Consider the following 22718-nt stretch of genomic DNA (forward strand, 5'->3'; position numbering starts at 1 on the left):
GTGATTCTTAGATGGATCTGCCTTTCCAATGATGTAACACACTACTTCACATGCTAAGCTCCAATAGCACTCTGAAAAATAACAGCAATAAACTATGGCCTTTTGAATTTCCATTCAGAGGAGTGACAGTTTTTGAAATTACAGTTCTATAAAATGTTAAAACCATCACATTATAGCTTTTTCCCCCATTTGCACAAAATATACTATATACAAACAACTGTTTCTACTGAACTCCAACATTTAAAAGTAAGAGCAATTTTAGTTCTTCATAGTGCTAAATGAAAGTGCTGGAAGACTCAATATTAAATTTGATTTCTGAAGCCCTTTTTTATTTTAAAGACATGTTGCATTCCTGATTTAGTCCATCTAACTAGTGATCTTCTTTCAAAAATAATCCTACTGTGGATTGTTATCACAGAAAAACCTTCCTGAAAAGCTGAAAATTTTATTCTTGCTGTAACTACAATAAAATTGAAATCACAGTCTCAGTGTACCAGAAATAAATATGAAAAGAATTTAGAGTATCCTAAAAATCATTAGAGGGAGATAATTTTAACAGTTCACATTTCATTAGGAAATGTTACATGATAAACCACTTAGAGAATGATCTAAAGCAAAACTAAAGAAGAATATATAGAATATTTTACTTTTGTCAGATACTCAGCATAAAAACATGGTTCTGGATTCAGCCCCCCACCCCCAAACTTTGCAATTTCTTCATCCCCCGCAATCCAAATCAAAGTAAACAATTAGGTTAATTCTGTCTGTGCACTGGTATGCAGCATTCAGCAACTATATTATAAAATACAAACACAGAGAAATAACATTTCCTTGCTCTCTTGTGCTCCTTCTTGATCAAGTAAACATGTTCTTTGGTTACTGATTTTTTTTTTTAAATGGAAATGCCAAGCAGTTATTCCTGGAACTGGTGAGAATCTACATTTTGCCAGCAACTGAGATGTTACATTGAGCAGGATCCTGCCTTATAACCAGATTCACAAAATAACCTGACAAGGAAAGTTCCTGCTGCATCTCCTTTTTATACCAGTGCTAAATCTGGAAAAGTATGTTAATAATGATTGGGTATACAGTAAAATAGGCTCCTTCCATGGAGCCAAGTCTGGTTCCCATACAGTCAAAATCATGTTATAATACCAATGGTAAAAACTATGTTGAACTTCTGGGATTAGAAGAATAGATTTTGCCAATTCTGTTTTTTAAAAATCCCAGATGCCCCAAATATAATATTCTTGTGTATACAGCATTTCATATACACTTCAATATGGGGTCATACGAAGACACAATTTTAAAAGAAATAATTTGCATGGAAAATGTTGTAATTCAAATGTATTCATAATGACTCTTTTTACAGTTTTGGTAAACTATCATAACAAAAGAAACATTTTGATTTTTTTTCCCTTTTTTCAAAGACGGAAAGAATATACAATACATATACAGGTTGACAATTTGATTAAGCTAAAGCGATCTTCACTTAGCTCAGTTCCTAGAGTTCTTTAGACTAGAAGATAATACCAATCAAAACAAAATGTTTTTCACAAATGAAACAATAAAACAAAGAACCAAGGACTATGCTTAGAAGCGAAGTGGTTTAGAACATCTATCTCTATTTCTATATATACAGACACACGTAAGTTTGTAACCTTCCATGAAAATCAACCTATATTCTATTGAAGAACAAAAAAGTAATTGTAAAAAGTTTGCTAATTTAACAAAATGGGAAAGAAATGGCTGCTATCAAAATATACAATTTGAATTGCAGGCTAAAAGGCTTATGTTATTAAAAAATAGTTTTAAGTAAAATCCCTTGCTTGTTATAGAGAAGAACTGTTGGCCTTTCATTGCAACATGGTGATCCAACAATGTCTTATAAAAGATTGAATTATGACTCCTTCTTTATCTGTAATAATGTTCTTGACAAATGCTGACAGGGAAATTTTTCCTTTCTGGATCACAATAGTTTTCAAAATGAAATGGCAGTCAAGAATTCAGAATCTCAAGTGGGATTTATGCTTGACCATATACCTGCAATGTAAAGGGGAGAAAACCCACATTACCAGAGCTGATATCTACATACATCTGCAAACTGAGGCATGAATTCTCAGAAGGTAAAAGTGACATATACAGTCCAAAACACAAACATTCAATTAAAACGATAAAATCAAGAAATTGCACGCATTTGTCTGAGGGAAGAGGAGTTATAATTGCATTCAGGTATCATCCATTCTACTTGTTTCTTTAGCTTCTTAGAATATTGTTTAGAAATGTTCTATCTGCTGAACTTTCTGCAACCAAAGACCTGTATTTCCCAACAAGTTTGTTATCAATTGCCATTTAACTGCATAACCTCTACTATTTTTACTGGCAGTCTGAAAACTGATAAAGAGGGCAGATAAGATGAACAGGAGTAGTAGTTTAACAGGGCTATTTATTTATTTAATAATATTTTTGCAGTTCTTCAACCAAAATTCTCGAAGTGGCTGCTCAACTAGCGATAACTACAACTACCTAGCACAAAAAACAGTGTTTCTATTTGTTACTTAAATGAAATTGCAGATGGCTCTCTAGGAAGGGATATCCAAAACCTGTATTCTATAATAGAAAATTCCATTTACAATCACCACTCTGAGACCAATCTTAATGGCTAAACAAATTCATTCAAGAAGAGGAATAGGTAGAGTGGGGCTTTGTAAGTTAAGCTATTTCTGGAAAAGGACTGGGAGCTAGTATTATGTTTTCCAAGAATGGTGAAACTTAGATAATATACACTGCTATATTTTACTACTAAATGTATTTATTTTTATCAGGAAATTTTGTACATTAGGGAAAAAAACTAGTAGATTCTTGCATAGGTTACTCTTGTATTTAGGATCTGGAATATGATGTGGAAGAGACACTTTTTTCAGATCTACTATTTTTTAAAAAATAGAGATTTAATATAATGCAAGTGAGAGTAACCTGATACAACATGCAACGTTCTACAGGTAGTCCTTGACTTACAACCACTTGTTCAGTGACCGTTTGAGGTTATGGTGGCGCTGAACAAAGGGACTTCTGACCAGACCCCTAAATTACATTACAAGCCACAAAACATTCAAAAATATTAAAATTATCCAAGTGTCATTTTTATTTATTAAATGTATAAAGCCACCTGACTCAATGATGAATCTGGGCAGCAATAAAACACAGCTGTTGTATACAGTTTATAAAGATTTTTCTTGTAAAATGAAAGTCTGGTCTATATGTTTGAAAAAAAAAATCTGTATTTTTAAATGGAAGTTTTTGCTTTCAAGAATCAGTTGGTGACTTCTGACCTTTAGAGAACTATACAGTTGTATTTTTCCCTTTCAAATGGATATTTACCTGTCCAATGTTTCCCAGAAACGCAGGAACACTGGTCTGTCCAAGTGCCGTTTATGATAACTGAGTTCTAAAACTGTTACATCCCATTTCTGGACATTTGGATCTAGACGAACCTCATCATACTTAAGATGAAAGGCTTTAACTATACAAAATGAGAGAGAAGGCAGAAGAATGAACCAATAATTTCCCAAATCCAAATACATTTTGGAGAATTATGACAGAGAAAATAGAACCTAGGGGAAAGATTTTGTTCATAAATAACATATTGCCTAAGCTATTGCTATGGGAGACTGTAGTGATATCACTGAGAAGGCAACCAGATTTGAATGGAAGCTCCATTTATGTAGCAGTAGTGAATTTTTGGCTATCCCACTGTCTGTGAGGGCAGAAGCATCCTAACTTCCATTCCACTGGAATCTAGACAGTTCATTACAGTCCACAAATAAGTAGTTCTTCACACAAATTAAATCCTGACACAGTCCCATTATGAATCTGTTTGTAGTCCCATATACTCCTCATTGTTCCCAAGGCCAGCACAGTATAATGGGTGCTATAGAAGAATAAGACTGGACATATCTAAGTTCAAACTCAAACATACCTTAAGCTTACTGGGCAAGCCACTAATTTCTGAGGAGATAAAGCTTGTCTGTAACAGATTAAAAATAAAACAAAAGGCCCCTATAAGGATTCTAGCTGTCTGTGAAGTCGTCCAGCTCCAATTCCTACATCTGGATTTTGAGAATACTCTGGTTGCTTCTTATGGGATCATCCTTTGATTGGGGCTTATATTTATTTTATCTTTTCATAAAGCAGTGTTCCTTTGTTTGTGAAAGGCTGTCTTTTATTATGGCGTTTGTTACAGATAGTTAAAATATTTACCTGAAGTAAAAGTTACGTAAAATCCTCTGCCCAACTGGGGACATCATTTTATTTAATCAAATTTTAAACAGTTGCATTAAGTGATGAATCGAACAAATACAGATGCTGTGTTCCTTTCAAACATGATCCTCCTTTTAACACAGATTTATTTTAAAAAATCAAATGTGTTTTATTATTAACTACATCCTATGGAAAAATATCCCAAGAAGTATCGTGTAATTCCTTGATCTTCATTAATGATCAATTAACATGAGAAAGTGATACATTGCCTGTAGTGGTTAAACTGTTCGACTAAGAGCAGGGGGAGCAAGGCTCAAGTCCACCCTCAGCCATGGAAATTTACTAGTTAACTTTGAGCTAGTCACTCTCTCTCAGCCCAACTTGCTTCACAGGATTGTTCTGATGAAAATTTGGGGAGACACAGCTATGAATGCAACCTTGAGAAATAAAAAAAACCCTAACACTAATATACATCAACAGTATATAGGGGACTCCTGATTTATGTGGCCATTTTTCACATTCCCATATAGCCAATGAAGGAGCACTGCTGGTACAGAAAATAGCAATGTCAATCAAGAAACATATGAATAATATTCAAATACTATGGCTATGCTATAGTCCAACAGAGGAGGAAGAAATAGCCAAAGACTGTCAGCCTCCTCCCTCCAGCAACAGGAGTATTGGGAGTAGACCTCTGCTTGGAAAGCTCCCACTGCTAGAATCCAAATTCTGGTTCCAGTCCACCTTTGTGAGATGGATCCTGCCCACATGGGAGAATCTGTTAAATGGCAGACTCACTACAGTAAGTTACCTGTGAACTGGATATTCAAGTCACCATGGCAAAACATTTTATCAAACATTTCTATACTTTATACACAGAACAAGAAATGCCTGGTAGCAGGTATAGGAAAAGTGGATTTTCTTCCATTCAAAACTTTGTAAATTGAGTACATCAACTTTATGTATTAAGAACATCCTTAGCATTTAAAAAAAAAAACCCCTAATCTCATATTCTATTATTAGACACCAATTTTTCTTTAAAAATATCTAAAGTATATTAACTATATCTAAATGGAGAATTTATGCAGTTAACAAAGACATCTATGAATGTCAAACAGACATTTTGAGTTAGGGAATTTTTTTTTTTTGAATAAGAATCAGTTCACAAAAAGTGACCTTCAAGTTGCATTAACATGTGATCGTAAGTAAACCTTTAAAAAGGTATTCAAATACAACATTCATGTTGGTTAAAATGCCAAAATATAAAAGTTTCCATTCCAAATGCTAACTTTCTCACAAACATCTGTGAACTGATGGGAGAAAAGAAATTATTCTTTACAGGAGCAAACAGTCCACAGATAGATGGATTAGAGGCTGCAGACTTTTGATCTAGCATAGGATTTTGGCTAGCATAAATGATAATATAAGATATTGCAGATGAAATCTAATCCAGGAGTTGTACAATACATTTAGACTTCTTGCATCTCATTGTAATCCTTGAGGAGTTTAACAGTTAAAATTTTTAAAAAAGATTGTCACAGTTAAGAATTTAATTTTTATGTTTAAATCATGTTTCCTGTGTCAGTAGAAAACTGTATACGACTACGAAAGTTGTTGGAATTCAGGATGCCTTTTGATACTGTAATTCAGTTTAAAGTGACCCTGAGGAATAAAGCAGAAGGAAGATAAAAAAGTAGAGACTTGCATTTCGAGGAAAAATATGAAAAAGTCATATTTTATCATAATATTAAAAACAATGTCTACTTTTTGGTTTAAAAACGTAGATCAGGGTTGACAGTAAAATTGAGGCATCAGCCTCAAGGCTAGATCTGCATGACTGCTTTATTTCTGATATAGAGTTGGGGATTCTTCATGACCGTTCATGAACCTTTTCCATCTACTATACAATTATTTGGCAATCTATTGTTGGGGCTCTTCTTCTGGTTGGCTGGTAGACCAGTGATCACTCCTTTAGGGTATTTCAATAAAGCAATTTTGTTTTAGATCTCCACTGCTTTCGTTCATCTTTCAGTGGATTTTTTTTTTCCCATGACTTCCCCCCCTCCCTTCCTCTTGTTTTTTGCTTGTTTTTTGAAGATATCAACCTACAATAAATTTTGTAGTTTGATATATGTAAACATGCTTTAAAACAATGTTAGTTATCACAGTGGAAAGAAGCCATTTGCCTTTGCTAACATTTGGCTTAATTTCTGAAGGTCAAGAGCTACATATTTCTAGCAGCAAACTGAAGAACTGGGACTGTATTTATATCATTATCCTTTAAACCTTATCTGTGCTCCTGTTTTCTAAAGATGCTTACTTGCTTATGACAAGCAGTGAGAAAGCCCACATAGGTCACCTAGACCTTGGTTCTTTTCTCAGCTCTTTGCCTGACTTGTGACTTCCAGTCCTATTATATTCAAGAGCTGGTCGAAGTCCAAGGTCAACTTCCTTCTCCATGAAAGCTTCCTAGATGGCTCTGGGCCAGTTACTCTCTTCCTCTCAGCCCAATCTACCCCACAGACTTGTAGTAAAAAATGTGAGAGACTGCTATCTACAATGCCTTACACTGATAGAAGAAATATAATATATCATAGTAGAATACAATATATAATATGTCTTAGTAGAATATAAAACCAATGAATGAATGAATGAATGAATGAATGAATGAATGAATGCTGGACTGCAGGCTGGGTTTGCTAATTAACTGAATATTTGATGAGACAACACCAGCTTTGACAGTATCAAAGACATAATACAATAAAGGTAATTTATGATTGAACACATAGCAGAAAATTAAATAAAAATAAAAAAAGCTTACTTTTTGCAAAAATATCAACAGGTGATCCATCAGGTAGTAACCATGGCCAGCCTTTGAATTGCCAAGCAGGACCCTGCACAAACACAGCCACAACACGGTCCCTAAAATATAGATATAAAAAGGGAGAGAAGCACTCACATTTCAGTTGCTAAAACTCATAACTGATTGAGAATAAAAGCAAAGCTGTTACCCTAAAATCATTAGTATTTGTCTTCAAATTTCAAACACAAAAGATTTGTTCATAATTCAGTGCACTTCTTGAATATCCAAATGTATCCTAGTTCTGTTAAAGTTCAGAACATGGCTGAACTACTGACTCAAAACCTTCTTGACAACAACAAAAAAACCCCACAACCAAACCTGTAATCTCAACCCATATGATAAGTGAATTGTTTTTTTTAAATCACTTTGAAATATTTTTGCCTTATTGGATGGGATAAAAATATTATAGACAAACTCTCATGAAAAGAGGGAAAAGTATTGATTTTGGAGTAGGGAAATAATCAGCAGAAACTTTTTTTTTTTTTTTGGTGCTTTTGCAAAAATGCAACCCAATGTATTCTGAAATTTGGGGAAAGAGAACCCAACTTTCTTTTTGCCAGTTAGCTCAAATTGCAGTTGAGGGACAATCTCTATTAATTCAAAGAGAGCCAACAAAATGCCATACATCTTTCAAATACTGTACTTATTTATTTTTATGTATTTAAACCAGGACCTTACAAAGCTCAAAGTTTAACGATACAATCTCTACCACGCTTTGGTATGCTTTTAACTTAGCCAAGTTCCCACTTGATATTGACAGAGGTTCTAGGTAGGTGCTATAAGAAAGCGGTATTATAGCAAAGAGCTAATATATGTTGTAGAAATATAGATTTAATTCACTATGTATTACCCACTTCCCCATATGGGAACTGAGATCTCCATATCTTTTGTTAACAAATGTTTGCATATATATCCCAGCTGACCTTACATGTTTTTGTTTGAGCAATTCCAGCACATGTTATAAAGTACCTGTTTATGATGAGCTGTAAGAAAAATCAAGGAAGAAATTCTCACAATTATTAAAGCAAACATTAAAAGTGGCCCAAACCATTTTCAACACTTCTTTTTTGAGTGGAGAAATGAACTCTGGCTACATAGTTTTTGTGATCTCCAAACAATATAGTGTGTTGCAGATTAGAGTCATCTTAAATAACATTACACTGTCAAGCCCATTGGACCATAAGCATAAGATTAATAAAATATCCAGTAAAAAGGTATTAAGATCAGAGTGATAATTTCACTTATGCAAGTGAGGGAGCAGTAGACGGCTCTGTATCAAAAGTGAAGACATTTAGGATAGTGGCTAAGATTATATACAACTATATTAATTTTATATTCTGGTTGAGGAAGACAACATCATTAGCAACAAAACACTCTCTCTTACCAATCCTGAGCCATGAGTTTAAGAGGCTGGTCAACTACACGGTATGGCACTGTAACACTGACTGTAGTTCCACCAGGCTGCATTTGGTCTTTCCTTCTCTGTATTAAAGTTTCGTTCTCCCGCTGACAGCCTTGCTTTTTCTTTTCATCAGATGGTACAAACCTTAAAAATAAAGATGGTGAAAGAATTATTACTGTAGACTGGTGCTGACTGACTTCATACAGTCAAAGTAAAAACAGACAGCACCTACTGTAGAAATAATTCAGAAATTGGATAGTATTAGACTATAAAAGTGAGCTTCTGAGGTTTTCAAAACATCCCTTGACCAGTATCAAAGAAATCAAGTTACATCATTTCAATTATCTACACCTTACAGAACAAGTAGATATGTTAAGTCTCCTGCAGTACAAGCAATGAAGAATCCAATGCATTGTGACATAGTTTATCAGGCTAAGTCTAGATTCAAGTGAGATTTGGCTTATAAATCTTATGTCACAATGTCTTTAAGATGGCACAAACCACTGTTCCAATAGGGAAAAGGAAGGCTAGGCAGCCCAGCAATAATCACGGTTTTAGGATCCTAATATTGGGGTTTAGTTCAGCAGTAGATTCTGCTCAATGTCTCCAAAAATAAAATCAATCCCTGCTAATGAATAAATATTAATTTATTTAAAGTTATTCAAACTCAGTATCATCCACATTGGCCAAAGTAGTGATAATGGGTCAAATTATAGTTGTTTGTTCCAACTTGGACATTTAAGTGTTCATGAAATTTGTTTAAAGTTGGATACATAGATACTTTATTGATTTAGCCTTTTGCCATATCAAATATGAAATAAAATAAAATAAAAGCCATTATAATCATACATGTAAAAACGAGTAGATACAAATAAAACTGTGATACAAAGTCATATCAAACCATCACCAACTCCAATCTGATCTAAGTAATCTGTCCTCTTTAAGACTGCCTTTGATATGAAGAGTGCTGTCTTGCTGGTAATGAGCTGGTTCAGACTAGGGAAGAAGATAAGCACTACAGTGACAAGGCACAGCCCACCTACGTAAGAATATCAATTATGGAAAGAGTGTGATTCTACTAAGACTTTTTATTGATATAAAATCTTTAGGATTGTATGTGTGCTAAAACAAAAACAAAAACAGCCCACTGCCAAACCTTTAGCTATATATTTAAGTGCAACAATACTAATGATTGAATACAAGCACTTAGAAACAGTCAATAGTATTATAACTAAATGCCCTGTTAATTTCCATCAGTTTGACTAAAGAAACTGAATTTACCACTATAGGTTAATGCTTGTGGACTGCTGGTAATGTTCCCAAACAAATATAAAGTTAAAATAAGAAAATTATATATTCCACACTGCCACTGTTATGATTTCATTCGATGAATGGCACTACTTTGCACTTTTTTAATCGCATTTTAGTATGTTTTAACCTGTAACAGACTTTTAACTGGGAACAAGTTATTTGTGTGCATGTCTAAGGCTCCAGGAAACATATGCCTCACGAAAGTTTGACAGTATACTTCAAAAACTCACAGTGCCTCTTCTAATAATGAACAAGTTTATGGATCAGCTAAAATAGACTTCTACTGGGAGATTTTTTTTTTAATATGGAGTAGTTGTCCTAACTGCCAGGAAACATGCTGAGACAAGGAACTGGTCTCTAATGTTTATTGCTAGTACATAACAGGAATCCTAACAAACTGAAGAAGCGTGGGAAAAACCCAGCCATATAAACCCCAAAGGTTAAGGCGGTCCCGATCTGTGTCTCTTTGAATGGCTGCCCAATTCCTCAGTGCTACACATGCGCTTGACAGTCTGGATGGGAGCCCCCTGCTCGCCATCCTTACTCATGACAGTAGTAGCTCACAAGCTCTTTTAAATCTTTGTGAGAGATTGCAGTGAGTCTGGAAAAGTAATGGAAGGAATATTGAACATAAATAACCAAGAGATAAGAAAGGAGTTCACTGGTGAACAGGAGTTCAGTCCAGGCTGCAAAAAGACCACCAAGAAGCAATTCAAATGGTTTCAAAAGACTCTTCCTTCACGAACTTGCTAATAATTGAGGGCTGGAAATTCTATCACAGCTTTCTATACTTTACTCCTAATCCTGACATTAAAAACTCCTTATAGAAATCTCTATAATTCTTGTTTCCTTGTTTGTGCCCTGCTGTGAGGGTATGAGAATCATCTGATAGAATATTTGCTGCTTTTAATGAATAATTATCCTTTTCTTTCTTAATCCTTCTTTGACAGATTTACAGAATCAAGGTAAGCACATATACATAGGAATGAAATGGAAAATAGTGACAGAGAATAGGAAATGAGGTTGGATTCATAATAAAACAGAATGTGGAATTAGGCTTCTTGTGTTGGTATATGAAGCAATCTAGGTAAATGAATGAAAATTACTCCACCAGAATATCAATCATGGCTGTACTGCACACAGATTCCTCTTACTACAGAGGAAGATTCCTCAATATCTCAAATTTTTAATGGGAAAACATGGTACTTATGGGGTGACAGAAGGACAGGAGTAACAGTAGACAATCAATACAGCCTCATGAGACCCATAAAAAAGATTAGAAATTCAACTGCAAACACTGCTTGATTTTTGATTTGCTTATTTCCCAACAACCAACATGTATTATGTCATTATTAAAAACATATTAAAAACAAAATATGATTTATTACTTTACTGCTTCAAAAGGAAGAGCTATATCATCTAACTAATCATGCAGGCAACTGCTCAGCTCCCTCTATATTCAAGCAAAGTAGTAATGAAAGAGCGTGATCTGCAGCAGAAAAGCAAAAAAGACAAGTATTTAACTCTTTTTCCACTGCCGCTTTTCCTTAATAATTCATTCTGCCCTGTCCTATACGCCCCTGACCAAAATCAAACCCTTATTTGTTACCAAAGTATCAGCCAAAAACCCAGCTAAAAGAAAGGTACATCATTAAAGTATATTTTAAAGTTTTTTTTTTCAGATAAACCAACAATTTTGCTGCTCGTCTAAATAAATAGAATAAAATACAAACAGAAAATGGCTATTATACAGAGACACAGGATAGTAGTTCGCAACCATTTACTTTATGCAGATCACTACACTATCTAAAACTTCTGGAGACCATTACATAAATGATGGCACATGTGTATGCCTATTCTTCTCTTAAAATCAAATTTAAAAAAAAATTGTGCTTAAAAAGAAATCTTGACAGAGAAATACCCCAAACCCAGAAAAAGTCAGCAATCTCAAACTTTGGGTGACCCGCGCCAGGGAGCAATTTCCTTATCCTCCTAGATTATCAGTGATCCCTGAAGTACAGCTAAGGAACAACTGATAAAGGACATTTTCCTAATGAAGAAAGCTAAATGTTTGGTTTGATTATAATTCCTATTTTTAAAAAGCCAGAGATCCCCCCCACCAGCTAATTAGAGATTCAAGCCATTACAATTCAGCAAGGCTAGAGGTCACAGGTCACTTTGCAACTGAAAAGGTAACAGGATAGCTGTCTTATTTTTTTCTTCTAATTAATGAGTTGGCAGTCAGTGAGAGAGATTTATGAAGTGGCATTGCAACAATAAATATGGACTGTTATACCACAGTTGTTAACAGTAAATTGATATCTATCTCTAAAACTCAAGGCAGTAAGCTTGTATTCCACCCTCAATTTTACTTTCACAATTCCACGGGTCAGCCAGTACAATTTTTGGCACAACGTACTACAATTTAGATCTGATAATTATAGTTAATCAGCATAGTACATATGCAGTACTCTTGTGTGTGTTGTTGGATTTGTCGCTAGCTCACTGGGATGCTTTAGGGAAAAAGCATCTGCGTAACACTGGTAATGCAGGTAAGAATGAAGACCCGACTACAGCCAGTACTGGAGTCGTACATATTCAGTTCTTAAGAGTCCCACAAACTCGCCCCCCACTTAAACTGCTTGTAACAAATCATTCCTGACTTTCCATGGTTTATTAAAAATGGTTAAATATGCATAGCATATCCCTTTTTTTTTTTGCTTCTGACACACATACACACACACACAAAGCATATTCTTTGAAAAATAAGGAGAAATCAGTTCAAATCTAATGGTTTCCGTGCTTATTATGGGGAATTATCTGCCAAACACAGAAGAGCAGTATGCAACTGACAATAGAAGAAAACTGTTTTAAACCAGTGAGCATGCTCCTCTTCAGTCTAGGTCAAAATTAGGACATAAATATACAACAGCAAGATGTTCTCAGCCAAAATTATATAGACGGTAGAAAATCTGGGTATAGAAACAAAGTAAATTGAATGTCCAAGAAGAGGATGCATTAGTGAACAAAAGCCACTACAATACATGTCTTACAAAAATAAATCTATATTTTTGTTCAAATTTGAGTGAATTTCTTCATTGTTTGGTTGAGATACAATTTTCATGTACAATAAAAAAAAATGTTATAAAATAGCATCTACTTCATTTGCATTTATTTAGCTACCTGTCTCGCATGAGTGACTCTGGGTGGCTTACATTAAAATAAAAACAATAAAATACATAATATGAAAAAGAAAAAAACAAAAACAAAAACAAAACCATAGCAGCCAAGCTTCATAAATAACCATCAACGAAGTCAAGAGATGGACTCTATCACACTCTTGGGGCCTCAGGCCTGGACACAGAACCAAGTTATTAGGGCCTTACAAAAGGCCTGCGGGGAAGGGGCTAACCTAATTTCAGGTGGAATGATGTTCCACGGGGTGGACACCATGGCAGAAAAGGTCCTCTTGCAGGGCCCACCAGCTGACACACCTTAGTTGATGGCATCCAGAGCATGCCCCTCCTGCCAGACTGAGTGGCATGGGTAGAAACAACATGGGGAGAAACATGGGGAGAGACACTCCAGTAAGTAGCCTGGTCCCAAGCCATGAAGGCTTTTAAGGTAACTACCAGCACCTTCAATTGCATCAGAACACACTGGAAGTCAATGAAGGTTTGGCGCATGCAACGCCATTAACTGCCTAAGCTGTCACATTCTGTATCAGTTGAAGTTTCCAAATGCTCCTCAAGAGCAACCCCATGTTTAGTGTGTTGCAATAATCTAATTTGGAGATTACAAGGGTGTGAGTGACTGTAAGCAGGGCCCCCCAGCCCAGGAATGGGTGCAACTGACACACAACCCAGAGCTGTAAAAAGGCCCTCCTAGCCACGGCTGCCACCTGCTTAATTTATACTTGAAGAGAGACTTTTATCATGTATATCTTTTAGTTACTTACTTGAGATCCTGCAAAAGGTCTTTTGCATTAAGCATAGTTATTAACGAGGTGGTTGCTGCTGGAATAATGATAATTGGTGTTCGAGATCCTATAGAAAGATATATATGTATATATATTTTAAAGCAAGCACGTACAATTTTAATAAAATGCAATTTTCATCATCACAAACCCTTCAAGCTCTGGCTGAACAATAATATAAAAAAATAAGAACTAATTAATACATTATCACAAAATCCATACTAGAAGATGTCAATTATATAAGATAAAAACACCTGTGAAATTAGAAGCAACTCACCTTTTTTTTGGTTTGGAGGAGGCCTTGCTTGGGAAACTATGGGAAAAAAGCACAGAATAACTTTTTATTTAATAAATTCTGTTTCACAGTGAAATTAATCAAATTTCCCTAGAATCTATTTGTCAATTCTCCCTGCACTTCCAACTATATAGGCCACTGAATCCAATCCCTGCTCAGTGCAGGAATCCAAATTAAAGCCACCAATTCAGCAAAGGAAGAACATATGGATAATGAATTCTACTGTCACTTTTATTGTTAAAATCCTTTTTCCAAAATACAATCAGAATTCAGCTTTCCTGTAGTTTATAGTTATTATTTCATGTCCTGAGCTATGGAATGTTGGAGAACCGGACTTAATCTTCTTGTGGTGTATCAGGAGTACTCTTCCCCCTCAGTGTTTATTTCTCTGAGTGAAACATTCCCATTTCCTTCAATCTGTCCCCATAGGCTATTCTTTCTAGGCCCCTGTTCATCCTCATTGCCCTTCCCAGAACTTTTTCACTTTGTTTGAATCATTCTAAAAGTGTGATGCCTAGTTCTGGAAACACTTGAGTGGAGTGCCACCAATGCAATATAAAATATGATTTCCAAATTACTTCCCATAATTTGGAAATTATACTTCTATTGAAGTACCCTAAAATTACATTTGCTTTTTTTTTTTTTACTGTCACGTCACACTGCTGACTCACAGTTCACAATCAACTACTACTCCAAGATAGTTTTCACAAGTACTACTACGTATAACTAGATGGGAATTAGAGTTGAAGTATTGAAAGGACTAGCTCATAATGAGCTGAGAATGGTGAAGGATGCTAAGGATATCAAAAAGGGTATCTTCATATATTCTAATTAAAAAGAAGAAAAAAGAATAAGTTATACCAGCTCATCAGTAAAGATAGAAAGACTAACCAGAAGAGGTGGAGCTACACAACTTTCACTTTAGCTTAGTCTTCTTTGGGAAATGTATGTGTCCTACCAGACAACTGTAAATAATGGATTGAAAGGGCAAAGCTGAAGCTTGAGACTGATAGAAACATTACCATGAAATATCGTTTTACTTTGAATAAATTTATCCCCAGGGACAGATGAGTTGTATCCAAAAATACTAAAGAAATCTATTGATTGTCTGGCTGAATCTTTATGTATTATGATAGGCTGGATGACTGGAAGAGGGTAAATGTATGCCAGTTTTCTAATCGTACCTCATCTTTTAATTGGGTAACTTCCTTAGTAGATTATGGGAATGCTATAAAGTTGATTCACCTTAATTTAAGCAAAAACATTTGAGAAACTACAGCATGGAATTCTGATTAGCAAGCTAGTAAGGTGTGGGCTTGATGAATTGACAATTAAGTGAATGCACAGACTCATCAACAGGTTGTCATCTACTAGGAGTGAAGTTTCAAGAGAGATGCCACAAGTTTCAGTCCTGGCCTCTCTATTTTTTCAACATTTTATTAATGACTTGGATAAAGAGGTAGGGGAATACTAATTACATTTATGGATGACTCAAACTGAGTAGGATAGTTGACTCTAGAAAACAAAAATAAAATCAGAATGACTGTAATAAGTTAGAAAAATAGACTAAAAATAATGGGGACTGGGTGGTGGTGGTCTTTCCAACACTATGTAATTATTCAATTTGCTAAATGGTTTGTGGATTGCATCCACACTAACTTCAAACAGTATGCTGTCTATGAAACTCTATTAAGAATTCATATTCTAAAATGATAGGGAATAAATAAATGAAAATACTAAAGAAGTTCAAGCATTTTTTTCTAGAGAAACCCTGAGGGAATACTTTCTCCAGGTGCTTTCTGGTACTTTGTTTATTTCTTTGTATCCTGCAATATGGAAGGTCAATCATGATACGGGCTTGCCTTTGTTCTGATGAAGCCTGTGAAGGGCTTTCAGTTAATGTGTGTGAAATCGCATCTGGCAGTGTGACCTCATGTGCGGCAGTTATCCAGATGTATTTCCGCTCTTGCTATTTCTACCCTTTTCATATCATTGCTTGTCAGTTCCAAGCACATTCTTATTCTCAACAGCCCTGGTAAGATAACTATGACAGGCAGTATGACCTTTCTAAGCACTTGCACACAACTGTAAAGATAACAAAACCAGTAAAGAAACCCAAGCTTATGCTACTTCAAATACATTAGCATTCTATCCTAAAATTCTTTTTAGAAGAAACTTTAGTAACGCAAGATAACTATTGTAGACTTGGTGTATAAATTTTTTCAGCAATGGCTATTTAACCAGCAGTTTTCCATTATTATTGGGAAAAAATCCTGCAAATACTTTTGTCTACAAAAACTGAAAAGAACGTTTGTTTTTTGGTTTTAATTGGGAAGGTATCAGGGGCTGTTGTCATTAAGACACTGTTATCTAACTCATATAGAACCCTCCTATTTAATTTTACTTTTTTACCATATTATATTACTTTTTAATAATCTATTAAAGGTATTTTCCCCTCAAGTGTTTATAAGCCTGAAGCCAGATAGTCATTCTTCAGCCTTGGAAGTACTTATATGGTATTCATTATTACATTATATAATGGCTATTACATACAACAGCCGCTATCTTCTGAAATGTATCACAAGGAATGAAATACAGTGGGGTCATACAAATATTTCCAGTACTGAAAGATGACTAAGCCTTGTTCAGAATATGCGTACATCATACTTCTTGCTCGGTTGACACGGCTCTTCTCAAGATCCTTGGTACTGCAGATAAGCAAACAATAATGTGATTTGGTAGAGATCCCTAGCATTTTTGCAGAAGTAGAACTTCCACTGTACATAGGAAATAAATGATTGTTAAAGTACCTGAAATTTACAGAATACATGCATTCCTACAATTATTGTATCATGTTATATGTACAGTCAGAAAGGTAGATGCATTCATTTGATTTTAGGAAAAAAAAAACATAATTTAAAGGTTAAGACTTCAGTAGTTTCCATAGCCAGTACCAGTACTATTCAAGTCAGAATGAATTTGAAGCTGGGTCTGCATTTTCAACATAGTACTTGGCACTGCGGGTTAAACCGCTGAGCTGCCGATCGGAAGGTCGGCGGTTCGAAACCGCGCGGCGGGGTGAGCTCCCGTTGCTTGTCCCAGCTCCTGCTCACCTAGCAGTTCGAAAACATGCAAATGTGAGTAGATCAATAGGTACCGCTTCGGCGGGAAGGTAACGGCGTTCCGAGTCGTCATGCTGGCCACATGACCCGGAAGTGTCTATGACAACGCCGGCTCCAAGGCTTAGAAACGGAGATGAGCACCGCCCCCTAGAGTCGGACACGACTGGACTTTACGTCAAGGGAAACCTTTACCTTTACCTTACTTTAAAAAAAAAGTTTATCTTTCATACTATGATAGATATAAAGTAATAAATCCATTGCTTTTACCTGGCCTTGCCACAGGCTGTGCTGCTGGAGTCTGAGTCTTTCGTGCTGAAGCTCCTTCCTATAGAAAGAGAAGACACACAAACACAAACAAACAAACCTGTCAAGAGCATAATGTTAAAACATTTTTTTTAAAGAGACCAAGGGATTTTTTTTTCAGCAAATCATGTATTATATCTTTTTTTGAAAGCCAGAAAGATGTTGCTTTTGTTTGTTAGAAGAGTTAGCTAAAGAAATTCAAAAGCAGTAAAGACATTGAAATGAAACACTGTAATACTCTTTTTAACAACAAGGGACAATATCCACATGTCTGTCTATGAATTTGATTATCAACTAGTGCTAGAATTTTTTTTTAAAAAAAAACCTCCTTATTTTGGTGTTTAAAAATAAGTACATGATTGCCTAAAGTCCAGCATGTGCATTACTCCAGGACACTGTTTACTACCTCAACTGCTGATGCCTGCCTGTGTCGAAAAATGGGGACTAAATGAAGAAAATAGGTGTTTTAGGGTATAATCCAATAATGAAAAGCTGCTGGTTGAGAGGCTATAATTAGTTATTTGATGGAAATCCAGCTTTGCTGCTAGAAAAAGTTCTGCTATAGTATCTGTATTGGCAAAACTCTTGACACAGTCTCAGGACAGCCAAAACAGTCCTGAGGTATGGATAGTGCAGGGGCATAGTAGACCTACTACAAAATCTGTGCCCTTGAAATCCATATCCATGCCTGTGCAAACAGTTGCACATCAAATCCAAAAATTGCAAGGAGGATTTCACTCTTATAACTTGGAGGGGGGGGGGGTGTTGGACACATCCCCTCAGAGTGATGAATATTTTGCCTATCTTGCATGATAGAGCATAACAAATATTACTGTACGTAGCACCCAAACACAGTTTTTGTTTAAGTTATACTTACTTACACATTATAATTTATATGCCACTCAATCCCCAAAGACTCAAAATGGCAAGTTTATGTATGAGATAACCCTTGATGACAGAGGAAGAATGGGGACTGTTTGAAGCCCAACTAGCATCCTCCATTCTGGCACTTTATACCCAGAGATTATCTAGTTATCCTTCACTGGAATGAGAAAGCTAGATTCCAACTCTGGCCCCTATCTACATTGACAACAATATTACAGGGCCCAGTAAAGTCACTCACTGTATCAGGGGAACATATATTTCTTCATTCTCCCATGCAACATATGCCACAATCTATATAGCAACATCCACTATATTCTACTCTGAATAAATGAACACAAGTAAGGAATCCAGCTCAAAACAGGTTCAACTGGTTAACTGCTGTCCCCCAGCCTGTGAGGCAGCACAAAGTATGCCAGCATAAACTTGCTCTGTCCCCATAGCCAAACTCGACTCTGCCTTTTGAATGAAATCAATGAGTACTGCTGTCCTAATAGTTTAGTGCAGGGAAAGTTAAGATGTAGATGTAGCAAGTACTTTCATACTTGCAAGATTCTGTTAATGTAGCTTTACAATAAAGGAGAATTAGCTTATCTGGTCGTGTTTCCTGCCTGGTCTACCTGGTAAGGCTGACATCAATCTTGCAAGTCTGATAATACAATTCTCCTGTCATCTTTAAAGCCCAAGAACCTACGGAGGATCCCTTCTGAGCCTCTTGCTCTACCCACTATGCAACTGTGGGCTATCCTCTCTCTTATCCAACCATTCCCTAGGCAGCATCTCTTCACCCCGTCTCACAAGGTCATTCTCACATACCATTACACTTTCTTCCCAATCTGGTCCTGAACAAAGGTGTCTGAATCATGTGCAATCAGGGATGGGGACTGAATCACTTGGATATTTGGTTCTTTTCCCTGTGATGGTGGCTTGTGTCTTGATGTGTGCAGTGAGGAACTGGGCAAGAAGCCTCTGAGAAGGAGGGGGTTGATAGGGAGCAATGGCATTTCCCTTCCCCCTCCTCATTCCCTTTTTGCCTACTTTTGCCACTATAGGGTGGCTGGTCATTGGTGTGAGCATAATCCACAGAGGCTGCAGCCCATTCAAGATGCTATGACCTTCCCCAACATTTCTGGAAAGCAGAAGGCAGTGGAAACTTTAAGAAAAGAAATTGCCTGGCAAAGCCAGTTAAAGTTTGGAGGAGGCCACGGGGGAGATGAAGCACTTGGCACTGCCAGTTTCTATTTCCTCCATTATCTGGCCATCAAGCATCCCAGAGGAGAGGAGACAGGCTCTCCAGTGATTAGGTAAGTCAAACAGCTTGTGGATGGCATCTCTTGAGATTATTTATTTATTCATTCAATTTCTATAGCTGCCCATCTCAGCAAGTGACTCTGGGTGGCTACGGCAGGAGGCAAAAGGACATGTGGGTATGCTACGGGGGTTAGCCACTGGCTTGGTCCCAAGGGTAGGAAAGATCCTCCAGCATTTCCAGGTTCATGTCAGAATGGCATGGGGGTAAAACAAAAGGAAAGGGAGAAGAAGCCAGATAGAATAGGTGGAGATCTGTAAAGGGAGAGCAGAGCTGACGGCCATACGTACACTTTGGCACAAAGCAAGGCCAAAACCAGGGATGGTGTTATACATTCCCTAGGAAGCATTTTCAGACTCTTCCTGCTTTGCCTCTGTAGCAAGTGGGAGATATTCCAATGCAGAATGTTCTGGCTTTACTGTAGGATAATCCATTAAAATGTCTACATCTATCTGATGGCCACAACTTTCAAAACCAGACAATCCTTGGTTTTGCTCTAAATCTTTCAAGTAATTTATTGGAGAAAGAAGAGAAATTATAGTATGTAGGGGAAAATTAGGGGATAAAAAAGAAATACTGTACATAAGAGATCAGATTCTCACTGTGAATTGCTAGGTACTCAATTGCTTTTTGCTTTTCTGCTGTTTACCTTTCGAATAAACTTTGCCACTGATTACTGTAAGCTTATTCAGAAAAAAATGATTTACACTTCAGGCAAATTTGTCATAAAGAACCAGAAAAAAAACCTTAAGCCATATTAAAAGCATTTGTACAGTATATGTACCTTTAATGAGGTAGGAGAGAGGATAGGTTTGTTTGTAACTGCTGGAAAGAAGACCTGAAATCACTTCTTTATATATCTTTTCTTTTTTTCTACTCATATTTCTTAATCACTTTTCTTAATTTCTCATCTCACACTTTATTTTTCTTTTCTATAATCTTACTTTATATTATTTCATGTTTATCTTTTATCTCTGTGAAAATTTCTAATACAAATTACATATAAAAAAGCATTTGTACAATATACATTTGGCATTTGGTGAGAAGGTGCTCTTCCATTAAACTATAATTATTTTCTTCTGACTTATATTATGCCACATGGTCCAAAACATATGGGAATAAAGGGCCACTTGAAAAATGCATTCTAGTGCCAAAGTCAATAGACAGATGAAAGCATTTGAATCTACACTGCTGCAGAAAATCAGTTACATTTACAAAGAATGGTATAACTCACTGGATTTTTCTAATAATGTCATGCCACTGATACAATGGCATCTAATGGATTTTTGCTTTCAATTCCTCTAATTTATCCCCAAAGACTAAGATATGGGGGGGAAAAAAAGTAAGTATACAAGAAGCACAGGGGCAGAGAGTGAGGGTAAATCCCACTGTGCAAGCTTAAATCTGTATAACACTGGATGTGGTCCACAATGTCTCTCCCCCTTAAAATGGCATTGAAAAAAGAAGGTACCTAGCAGTTGTAACAACCTTGGAGGAGATTTACAGATATAATTGGATTAGCCTGCCAGGTACTATCATGTTTTGGATTGTGACAAAAGCTATGAAGAGAAACCAAAGGAACACAAACTGATGTCAGATCCCAAGATTTAAGAAAAGCCCAAATGCTACCTATCACACTCTCCTAAACATCTTTGAAGAGGGATTACAGTAAAAGTGTGCTTTATTATTTGCATAGATTATGTAGTGATATAGTTTTAGACAGGCAGACAGACAGAGTTTGGGAACATGCATGCATACATATTCACTAGTATAAGTTAAGCATTATGAAGTATTTTAGCAATTGCCAATGTGCTCCATTTCTGGTCATATCAACCAGCTGAAAATTTCTCATTTGTGCAAGGCAAATACAGACAGGCATTCTGTCTGTCTGTCTGTCTGTCTGTCTGCTGCTATAATCTCCAAGGCATTTACCTCCAAAAAAAATTACAAACACCAAACTGGTTATTCTCCAAACACCTTCTGGAAAAGTTGCTTTTTAACCAACTTCCAGAATGTCCTCCAGGTGGATGCCAGCCTAACTTCAAAAGGGAGGCTGTTCCATAAAATAGAGAACAACACCAGAGAAGAACAGGGACTGTAGCACATGTATTACATGGCTATGGTGGTTCTCGTCCATCAATAAACAGGCAGCTGAATTTTGCACAAAGCAATTTCCAAGTTGTTTGCAAATGTGGTACCATACAGAATGCATTGCAGCAATCTACAGTAGTCATGCAGTGATATATGAGCTACCACTGCCAGGCCCTCTTGCTCCAAGTAGGGCTGCTACTGGTGCACCAACCAATACTGACCTCCCCAACCACAACCTCCACTTCTCCATCCAGCTGTTCAGCATCAGCCGCATGGTGTAGAGGAATGTGAACATAACTTTGGTGAAAGTCAATGGCAGAAGCCATTAAAGAAAATAAAAGTCAATTCCGTCCTGGGAAAGTGTGAGATAGAAACTCAAAATAACCCTCCCTTGATTCTATTTGGTATAAGAGGGGGCAGAGAGAAACTGCTATTATTGTCCTAACAAGCAGGAACCATGCTGAGACGAGGAGTAAGTCTCTAGTGTTTTATTACTGCTATATTAGACAGAAAATCCTAACAAACTGAAGAAGCGTGAGAAAACCCATACAGATAAACCCCAAAAGTCAAGGCGGGTCTGTTCTGTGTCTCTTTGAATGACTGCTCAATTCCTCGTTACTACGCATGCGTTTTCCCCCCTGGATAGGGGCCCCCTCCCGCTCACTATCAGTGCTCATGACAATTATACCCTATAACAATAAAATAACATTCCTCTAATCCTTGCAGTATCTGTTTCCTGTTTTAGCCTACCTCAAGGGGCTCGTATTATTAATACTCTCTAACCTCTCCTAGTGGTTTCATGTATATTTGGAAAGTGGGGGGAAGGACTAATCCCTGCAGCATGCCACAAACAGTGCCCACCAGGCTAACCTCTACTCCCCCCCCCCAAATCAACTGCTCAGGA

The 22718-nt window shown here is 36.5% G+C and overlaps 1 protein-coding gene across 1 annotated transcript in view; it reads right to left on the bottom strand.

Moving 5' to 3' along the window:
* Nucleotides 1-307: 307 nt before the first annotated feature.
* The window catches only part of CDC73 (cell division cycle 73), a 147241-nt gene continuing 124830 nt past the window's right edge, over nt 308-22718 (bottom strand). Inside the window, exons 11-17 of the mRNA XM_063298401.1 lie at nt 17497-17554; nt 14090-14125; nt 13795-13882; nt 8508-8669; nt 7082-7182; nt 3382-3523; nt 308-2043 (exon numbers count right to left, since the gene is read on the bottom strand). Coding sequence (XP_063154471.1) covers nt 2007-2043; nt 3382-3523; nt 7082-7182; nt 8508-8669; nt 13795-13882; nt 14090-14125; nt 17497-17554 — 624 coding nt within the window. The 3' untranslated portion in view covers nt 308-2006. The remainder of the gene's footprint in view (nt 2044-3381; nt 3524-7081; nt 7183-8507; nt 8670-13794; nt 13883-14089; nt 14126-17496; nt 17555-22718) is intronic.

Source organism: Candoia aspera, chromosome 3 (assembly GCF_035149785.1).
Source record: "Candoia aspera isolate rCanAsp1 chromosome 3, rCanAsp1.hap2, whole genome shotgun sequence".
NCBI lineage: Eukaryota > Metazoa > Chordata > Lepidosauria > Squamata > Boidae > Candoia > Candoia aspera.